This window comes from Entelurus aequoreus, linkage group LG06, assembly GCF_033978785.1.
Source record: "Entelurus aequoreus isolate RoL-2023_Sb linkage group LG06, RoL_Eaeq_v1.1, whole genome shotgun sequence".
Classification (NCBI taxonomy): domain Eukaryota; kingdom Metazoa; phylum Chordata; class Actinopteri; order Syngnathiformes; family Syngnathidae; genus Entelurus; species Entelurus aequoreus.
The window spans coordinates 84,854,173-84,864,670 of NC_084736.1; the positions used below are offsets into that span (position 1 = coordinate 84,854,173).

Here is a 10,498-nt window from a genome sequence, read left to right on the forward strand (position 1 = left end):
TGCAGTTCAGGGTCATGGGTAGCTGGAGCCTATCCCAGCTGACTTTAGAACACATTTCAAACCCCGAGCCCTTGAATAGGACAAATGTCGAAAAACCAGCAAACTGTCTTTTTGTTTTGTTGAGCCGACTGAAAACTAAATATTGCATTTATTACTCACCGGCTGTTGGATTGTAACGTGCATCTCATTACACCATTTGAAGGCGTTGTAATCGCCATGTAAAATGGCTAATGCTATAATCTTTAGCATATCTATGGCAAATCCAGAGAATTGTGAAAAGTTGCGACTTACTGTACTTTCTAGTGCCGTTTTCTTGCTTTGTTGGGATAGAAAATTGTAGCATCAGCGAGGGTTAGTTTGGCTCTGAGTGCTTGTTTACCAGCCGGCGCCGAGTCGCATGCAACTAAAGTAGTGAAATGTGGCACCGTTTGATTTGACAAAAGCTGTCAAGTTGTCACGTTGTGTAAATGCTCAATAAAAAGAGAATACAACAAATCCTTTTCAACTTATATTCAAGACAAGATATTTAACATTCAAACTGGGAAACTTTGTTATTTATTGCAAATAATCATGAAGTTAGAATGTAATGGCAGCAGCACATTGCAAAAAAAGGCATTTTACCAGTGTGTTACATGGCCTTTCCTTTTAACAACACTTATTTTTTAAGCTTTTCAGGTGGAATTCTTTCCCATTCTTGCTTGATGTACAGCTTAAGTTGTTCAACAGTCTCCCTTCTCATATTTTAGACGCCACACATTTTCAATGTCTGGACTACAGGCAGGCCAGTCTAGTACCCACACTCCTTTACTATGAAGCCACACTGTTGTAACACGTGGCTTGGCATTGTCTTGCTGAAATAAGCAGGGGCGTCCATGAAAACGTATGTAAAGCTGTATGTACCTTTCAGCATTAATGGTGCCTTCACAGATGTGTAAGTTACCCACGTCTTGGCCACTAATACACCCCCATACCATCACACATGCTGCCTTTTACACTTTGGGTCTACAACAGTCCGGATGGTTCTCCGGAGGACACCACGTCCACAGTTTCCGAAAACAATGTGAAATGTGGACTCGTCAGACCACAGAACACTTTTCCACTTTGCAGCAGTCCATCATAGATGAGCTCGGGCCCAGCGAAGCCGGCGGCGTTTCTGGGTGTTGTTGATAAATGGCTTTGGCTTTGCATAGTAGAGTTTTAACTTGCACTTACAGATGTAGCAACCAACTGTAGTTACTGACAGTGGTTTTCTGAAGTGTTCCTGAGCCCATGTGGTGATATCCTTTACTCACTGATGTCTGTTTTTGATGCAGTACCGCCTGAGGGATCCAAGGTCATGGGCATTCAATGTTGGTTTTCAGCCTTGCCGCTTACGTGCAGTGATTTCTCCACATTCTCTGAACCTTTTGATGATATTACGGAGCGTAGATGGTGAAATCCCTCAATTCCTTGTTAAGAAATGTTGTTCTTCAACAATTTGCTCAGGCATTTGTTGACAAAGTGGTGACCCTCGCCCCGTCCTTGTTTGTGAATGACTGGAAGCTGCTTTTATACCCAATCATGGCACCCACCTGTTCCCAATTAGCCTGTTCACCTGTGGGATGTTCCAAATAAGTCTTTGATGAGCATTCCTCAACTTTCTCACTCTTTTTTGCCACTTGTGCCAGCTTTTTTGAAACATGTTGCAGCCATCAAATTCCAAATGAGCTAATATTTGCAGAAAATAAAGTTTCTCAGTCATATCTCGTCTTTGCAGTCTATTCAATTGAATATAAGTTGAAAAGGATTTGTTGTATTCTCTTTTTATTGAGCATTTACACAACGTGACAACTTGACTGCTTTTGTAGTTTGTACACGAATATGTACCTCGTAGTACTGACGGAATTTTGGCGGTTCCCTTAAAAGTACTGAATCCAGAAGTCATCCGTAGACTTCTGTCTTTTAACATTTAAGAATGTTATAAAAAGTATTTGACAATGTCATAGAGCAATCAAAGTTGTACATTTATGTAATTTAGCAAAGACTAATTTGGGCAGAGCGCTCAAGGACATCTTTCAGGTCTGGTGCTCATAGAAGACCAGCTAACTTGCAGGATATCCCTCATGCAGTTGTTGTTGTTTGCATTTGCAACTTATTACTTTGCATTTGTTTTTCATGCTGCAGCGTTGAGATTGCAGCATTTTTTATATTGTTTCTATTGATTGTGGATCATGTTAGTGCTTGGAGTGTTGCTCCATGAGCATCTCAGTGGGTGTACTTATTATTCATGCATATTACCAATGCAGGCAACAACTGAATATTATCAACATATTACCAATGCAGTGAATATTATCAACATATTACCAATGCAGTGAATATTATCAACATATTACCAATGCAGTGAATATTATCAACATATTACCAATGCAGTGAATATTATCAAAATATTACCAATGCAGTGAATAGTATCAACATATTACCAATGCAGGCAACAAGTGAATATTATCAACATATTACCAATGCAGTGAATATTATCAACATATTACCAATGCAGTGAATATTATCAACATATTACCAATGCAGTGAATATTATCAACATATTACCAATGCAGTGAATATTATCAACATATTACCAATGCAGTGAATATTATCAACATATTACCAATGCAGTGAATAGTATCAACATATTACCAATGCAGGCAACAAGTGAATATTATCAACATATTACCAATGCAGTGAATATTATCAACATATTACCAATGCAGGCAACAAGTGAATATTATCAACATATTACCAATGCAGTGAATATTATCAACATATTACCAATGCAGTGAATATTATCAACATATTACCAATGCAGTGAATATTATCAACATATTACCAATGCAGTGAATGTTATCAACATATTACCAATGCAGGCAACAAGTGAATATTATCAACATATTACCAATGCAGGCAACAAGTGAATATTATCAACATATTACCAATGCAGTGAATATTATCAACATATTACCAATGCAGTGAATATTATCAACATATTATCAATGCAGTGAATGTTATCAACATATTACCAATGCAGGCAACAAGTGAATATTATCAACATATTACCAATGCAGGCAACAAGTGAATATTATCAACATATTACCAATGCAGGCAACAAGTGAATATTATCAACATATTACCAATGCAGGCAACAAGTGAATATTATCAACATATTACCAATGCAGTGAATATTATCAACATATTACCAATGCAGACAACAAGTGAATATTATCAAGTGTGTGACAATTTAGTCGCCTTCCTGCTTGTAAAGCAAATCGTCTTCCGACATTATTTTGCCCAAAGGAAGTTTCTGGAGCTGCAAACATTTGAGTGACTAATGTGAAGTTGCCTTTACCACATTTGTCACTTTCAGGCTCTAATGAATGACTCAGTGTACATTTTGTTTGTGGCGATAGCATTAAGGTGCCGTCGGAGTGTTTGTGCGAGGAGATTTAACAGCGGACGGGATTTATTAGCGCGCTCCATTAAGAAATGGAGTGAAGGTGGAAACATCTAAATGGGAGAACGAGGAGAAGATGAATGACAGTATTAGTAAGTTGAATGTGTGGTCTCTCCATAAAATGTTGTGTTGTGATTAGGATGCACGTCACAGCTTGGCTGCGGGCTTTTTAAATGCATTCACTTGTGATTCCACACAATTGAAGTCATCACATGCTCTGATTCCAATGGAAACTGCCAGAATGAAGCCTTTAGTCTTCAGTTGCAGGAATAAGGCCAATTATTTCTCTCTTTTTAGGAGCACAGGCCCAGAGCTTGAATGCTATTAGCCGCATTTCTAATACATGTTTTTTTAGCTTTTTTGTTTTTTCACTTCTATAAATCATGGAGGAAGAATTCTGGGCGCAATATTTTGCACACGTATAATCGTTTTACCTACTTTTTACCATATTACTCCCTCTATGCAATTTTAAAATCTTTTGTTTACATATTGTTATAAATATTGACATTAGAGTATTGGTTTGGTCCATTTTAAAGATGATTCTTGTAACTATTGTTTTTAATTATAAAAGCAACAAATCAAGACAAGTAATAGTAAAGTTAATAGTTTGCATAAAGATTATTCAGTATTATAAAGGAGCCCGCCAGATTCCAGCTACAAACACGAGTATTTAAGTCAGGGGTGTCCAAGTCATGTTCGATGGGGGCCACATGGAGACTAATCTACTCCCAAGTGGGCCAAACTGGTCAAATCACGGCAAGATAACTTCAAAATTGTCATGTCTGTGATCATGTTTTTGTTTGGCCATGCTCAGTTTGGGTTTTGGACTCTTTTTAGTTCCTGTTAGTGCACTCTTGTTTGTTTTGTTTCCGTGACAACTTATTAGTTTCACCTGTTTCACGTTTTGGACTCGCGCACCTGGTGCCAATCATGTCATTGTTATTTAAGCCTGTCAGTTTCTGTTGGTCGTCCTGGCGACATCACCTCTGTTACGTCTACTACCCATGATACTCATGTTTATCATAGTCCATGCTGTTCGTTCTTGTTTATTTTATGTCCATAGTTTTGCCTTTGTGCTAGTCCTTGTTTTCTTTAGCCAAGTTTGTACTTCTGCCTTGTGCGCGCTTTTTGTTCACTCTTTTTGTTAGTGTTAAAAATAAATCATGTCCCTACCTTCACGCCATGTCCACTCCAACTATTCTTGCATCTCGGGAAAACAAACACCCCATAGTCCATGTCGTGACAAAAATAAAGACAATTTCAGATTGTTTTCTTGGTTTAAAAATAGACAAACACATTCTGAAAAATGTACACATCATAATGTTGTTGTTTTTTATACTTACATGTTGCGGTTGATAGTATTCTATCTTTATTTGTCCTTATTTATACTTTCTGAATAAATGATGTGATAGTGTTCATCAGTCAACTCATTGGTGTTCATTTTCAATCTATCAAGATAAATAATCATTTTGCAATGCATTCATCTACCCACTGCCAATGCAGTCTGCTGAAAATGATGAAAGTGCCACTCTACATAGTCGCTGACGCTGTGGTCAAAGTTGGAATTGCCAAACATGAAATACATTCATTTAATAAAGTCAAATACAAATAAGGCAACAAGAGAAGTATCCCACACTTCTCTTTTGTAAAGTAAATGTGTACAGTGGATATAGATCATCTGCATCAACTATATGATTTGCCTGAGTGGCTGGACAAGATAATAATAATAAAGTTGGAATTGCCACAAAACACATTTTAAGATATTCAACACTGTCCTACCATTTCGTCACGTTTCATGCGTCAGGTAAACCGAGACGAATGGGGCCATATGATCTCCACAGTAGATTTTAGGCAATGTAGTCCATCGCTGATTGTAATTATTAGATTAGATTCAGCTGGAGTACTCTCCCGGTCTCTCCTCAATTGCAATTGTTCAAGCTAACAAGATGACAAGCTAACAAGTTAAATGCTAAATGCAAACCAAATGTAATACCTAAATGCTTCACACACTAATTAAATGATAACATGAATAAGTATTTACCACTAATCAATGATAAGGAGAGCTAATTGATAGCACACATGAAATGGAATCAGAGTCCCAGTCTCTTTAGCCTGGTGGTCGTCAATGTGCTATTTTTAAAGTACCACTGATAGTCACACCCTCTGTGTTTGAACCATCCCCTTGTACCACCCCCGGGAGGTGAGGGGAGCAGTGAGCAGCAGCGGTGGCAGTGCTCAGGAATCAATTTGGTGATTCAACCCCCAATTCCAACCCTTGATGCTGAGTGCCAAGCAGGGAGGTAATGGCTAGTCTTTGGTATGACTCGGCCAGGGTTTGAACTCACAACCTACCAATCTCAGGGCCGACACTCGAACCATAAGGCTGACCCGGCCAGGGTTTGAACTCACGACCTACCGATCTCAGGGCCGACACTCGAACCACAAGGCCACTGAGCTGTTTGTATAGACTTTAGAGTTTTTGTAAATGCTCATTTTCGACTTTATGCATATGTTTGTGTTTACGAGTCATGTTGTGTCCACACAGATGTGACACAGGCAATGCAGGTGACATCTACAGGCCCACAGACCGTCCAAAAGGCCCAAGGAGAAACTTTCCAGTTGGGGTGCACCTACACGCCCGGAGTCCAAGACACGGGTGAGTTGGACATTGAGTGGTCCAACCTCAGCCCAGACATGACGCAGAAAGACAAGCTGGTATGTGTACTATGAATAAACACACTAATGTTGTGTCTTAGCAAATAAAGAGCCAGTCGCTAGTAAAACCTGCTTTTCTCTCTTGTGATGACTCATGTTTGTGTCCCAGATCTTGGCCTACACGGGAGGCCAAATGATCAACTATGACTCCAGCCTCTCCAAAAGGCTGAGCCTGGTAGGAGACCTCAAGCAGGGGGACGCCTCCATCTCTCTGGCTGACGTCAGGCTGTCAGATACAGCCACCTACCAGTGCAAAGTCAAGAAGGGCCAGGGTGTCGACACGCGGAAAGTAACTCTCGTGGTGATGGGTGAGGAAGGATTCTTCAAACGGGTTCAACCTGTTTTGTTTGTCACCTCCTGCACCGATGGAATTTGTTTGGAAAGTTGTCTTCCAGCTCCCAACAACATTTCATTGTTTTCCCTCTCCAGTTCCCCCCTCTGTACCAAAATGTTGGGTTGACGGCAAGGAGGAGAAAGGCGGTCCTGTCTCCCTCCGTTGCAAATCATACCAGGGATCGTCGCCTCTCACGTATACCTGGACCAGAGAAAGCGGGGGTGCGATGCCACCCGTCCAGGCACTGGATATGGAAGGTAGCGGCTGAAACCTTATCATACAACAATAGACTTAATGACGTGTCCAATCTGAATGTGTTTTTTCATGAAGCGGCGCAGACCGGGGAGCTTTTGATCAAGAACCACTCAAACAGCCTAGTTGGAACTTACATGTGTGAGGCCAAAAACCCCGTTGGCAAGACGCAGTGCAGATATTCACTGAAGGCACACAACCGTGAGTAACAGACGGACGGCATCAGCCCTCATTTTACTTTCTGAATCCTATTACATATTTGGTGTATAGCTCTAAATATACAAATCGTGACCCAGTTAAATATGTAACCACTTTGACAAAAACACAAGAGTAAATGTTGGGCACGGATGAATAAGAAGTTCCAGCCTTGACAGAAGTCCATAGTTTAGGAAAATGTTTGTACACTTTGAACACAACATAAAGTGCAATACTGTACATCAAACTAACTAAAATACCAAAGGTGATGAATCAAATATCCGTTTAATAACAAAGCTGAACTGTCCTTCTTCTTATGCAGCAGCCACACACACACACACACACACACACACACACACACACACACACACACACACACACACATACACACACACACATACACACACACACATACACTGTCACTAGGTGTGTGGTGCAATTACAGTCTGAAACCACAAACTGAACTCAAACAGCCAAGTTGCTACAATGATTTGAAATAGAAAAAAATACATCCACTTTACCTTTTTGGTTAATCCTCTTTGTGTGAAAGGGGGAGGGAAGAGGCAGTGGCAACAACGCTGTGGAAACTTCTGGAATGTTTCAAGCCATGCATTGTTTGTCCTTTGCTTCCTTTGTACTTATATTGATCCCCCAAACTAGAAAAATGAGACCCTCTTCCTGAAACCTAATAATCGGGGTAATGATGGACTCAGACTTGAACTTTAATAGCAGACTTGCCAACTTGAATTTTAACCCCAAAAAAACCAAATCAATTTGACTTCCATGATGCATCAGACGGGTGTGGTGTAGCAGTTTCTGAGGTTCAACTTAGATGAAGTGGCAAGTGGGCAAAACAAAGTCACAATGCTGTACTCTAATTAGATTAAATCTTGTTGATTTTGTAATTTAGCACTGAAAATAAATAATAAATACATGCTTGACAATCTCCTTAGAATGAAAGCTCCACCCCACATGGGAAGAATCCAAAGAAGCTTGGATAATAATGACTTTGCCTCATTCATGTATCATTTTAATCCAGTGATTGTTGTCTGCATTAGGTGGGCACAACTGGAAAGTTGAGATGCTTTACCATACAAAAAAATGACAATTTAAATGCTACAAAATCCATCACTCATCTGGGCTCAGCTTCTTAATCCTAAATCCAAAATCCGTTCCTGGCCTTGATATGGATCATACCAAAACATTCAAGGATGCAAATTTGTCTCTCTGATCTCTTGTTTTATGAAATAATCCATGCCAGTTCTGGACCGGTTGCTTAGTTTTCACATTCAAAGGCTTGTGGTTCAAATTGTCTTCTGAAGTCAGCTGGGATAGGCTCCAGCTAGTAGCTACCCATCACCCTGAACATAAGGCAGGGAGTCCTAACCACGGTCAGATCCTAATTCACTTCATTGGACTGAACAACAAGAAATATATGTTTGTGTAGATATTAGGGTTGTACGTTATACCAGTATTAGTATAGTATTGCGATACTAATAAATCATGTTCGGTACTATAGTGACTCTAAAAAGTACTGGTTTATTTAAAGACAAACTTGCAATAAGAAACATATGCTTAATGTACTCTAAGATTTGTTGTTAAAATAAAGCCAATAATGCAATTTGTGGTCCCCTTTATTTAGAAAAGTATCAAAATAATTTGGGTACCGGTACCGAAATATTGGTATCGGGACCACACTAGTATCTACATCTTCCAGTGATGTGTAGTGACAGGCAGGACACTTAAATGTTGCTCCACTGGATGGCAGAAGGAATGTTTACCATTTCTGGTCTCGGGGTCTTGCATGTTCTCCCCTTGAATGTACTCCGGCTTCCTCCCACCTCCAAAGACATGCACCTGGGGATAGGCCCCTCCCACCTCCAAAGACATGCACCTGGGGATAGGCCCCTCCCACCTCCAAAGACATGCACCTGGGGATAGGCTCCTCCCAGTGTATGTCCACTTTTGACCAGGACGGTGTATGCCTGGGCTCAATAAGGGTGCTACAACAAGTGGTAGGAGATGGATGAAGTATAATATTAACAAAGTGTGTCGTCCATCATCACATCCTGTCTTGCAGCCACGGATAAAGTGGGCGTGATAGTCGGTGCCGTGATCGGGGCTCTCCTCCTGCTCCTCCTCCTCCTGCTCCTCATCTGGCTGCTGGTCTGCTGCTGCCACAAGCGTCGCTACGAGAAAGAGGTTGCAAATGAAATCAGGTACAGAAAATCCCAGAGCGGTTTTTAGAGCGTTGATTAAGCAAACAGTTCCTGAAAGAGATGTGTTCCTCCAGAGAGGACACCCACGCCCCAGAGGGCCAACCCCCCAGCAGGAACTCCAGCTACCGCTCAGTGCTGGGCTACCGCACCCACCCGGGTGTGTCCTACAGCTCCGTGGGGAACCGCCTGCCGAGTGTCAACGAGTCTAATGGCAGCAACAGTGACAAGGGATCAGCGGGGATGAGGCGGCTTTCTCCCCTCAAATATGACAGTCGCTATGGTTACCCTGTGTAACCACAACTCATGCACTTGATGGACTTACTTTAATGAACTCTAGCTTTTAGCAGCACTTCTTGGCGGGAAAACAGCAGCATGTTTAACACCAGAACGGTGACACGTTATTTAAACTGTCACCTCCAATATACTGGAGTGGATGCTCTTCATCATGCACTGTAACATGTACTGTATGTGGGTATGGACATCATCTTACCTTCATCTATGCAAGATGTACATAGCTTGGACAGTGGGACCTCCATGTTTGTCCTACAAAGACCTAACCCAGGGGCCGGCAACCCAAAATGTGGAAAGAGCCATATTGGATCAAATATACATCAAACTAATCTGTCTGGAGCCGCAAAAAATGAAAGGTTGTATATAAGTGTTATAATGAAGGCAACACAGGATGTAAGTGTCTATATTAGCTATAATAGCCTACTATCAAAATGACTGTGTGTCGCAGGCTGACGCAAATCTTCGTTGACAGAAATGTTGAAATGTAATATTTATTCTACACATTTTTACAACATTGGAAAACATTAGTAAAAGTTCTCAGAGGGTGAGATAACTCCTGGAAATAAAAGGTATAGATGTGTGTGTCCAAGTTTAAGGAAACGTCAGGCTGTCTTCTTCTAATGGATTTATTACAATCTTTGCAAGATTGTTTGCTGTGGTCTGGAACAACATGGCACACAACTATGAGAAATGCAGCCAATATTACATACAGATAATGCGTCATGACACGTGCACGTATACATTTACATGAGTAAAGGAAATTAAATGAGCTCAAATATAGCTACAAAAGAGGCATAATGATACAATATGTACATACAGCTAGCCTAAATAGCATGTTAGCATCGATTAGCTTGCAGTCAGGCACTGACCAAATATGTCTGATTAGCACTCCAACAAGTCAACAACATCAACAAAGCTCACCTTTGGGCATTCACACACAGTATAAAACATTTGGTGGACAAAATGAGACAAAGAAGGAGTGGCATAAAACACGTCTTTCTGTGGCAGCGT

The 10,498-nt window shown here is 40.7% G+C and overlaps 1 protein-coding gene across 4 annotated transcripts in view; it reads left to right on the forward strand.

Moving 5' to 3' along the window:
* LOC133651693 (coxsackievirus and adenovirus receptor homolog) overlaps window positions 1-10,068 on the forward strand; it is a 15,939-nt gene extending 5,871 nt beyond the window's left edge. For all 4 annotated transcript variants that reach the window (XM_062049722.1, XM_062049721.1, XM_062049719.1 and 1 more), the window contains 6 exons: window positions 6,027-6,196; window positions 6,306-6,504; window positions 6,626-6,787; window positions 6,861-6,983; window positions 9,058-9,196; window positions 9,271-10,068. In XM_062049722.1, the coding sequence (XP_061905706.1) occupies window positions 6,027-6,196; window positions 6,306-6,504; window positions 6,626-6,787; window positions 6,861-6,983; window positions 9,058-9,196; window positions 9,271-9,490 (1,013 nt within the window). In that variant the 3' untranslated portion in view covers window positions 9,491-10,068. The remainder of the gene's footprint in view (window positions 1-6,026; window positions 6,197-6,305; window positions 6,505-6,625; window positions 6,788-6,860; window positions 6,984-9,057; window positions 9,197-9,270) is intronic.
* The last annotated feature ends 430 nt before the right edge of the window (window positions 10,069-10,498 follow it).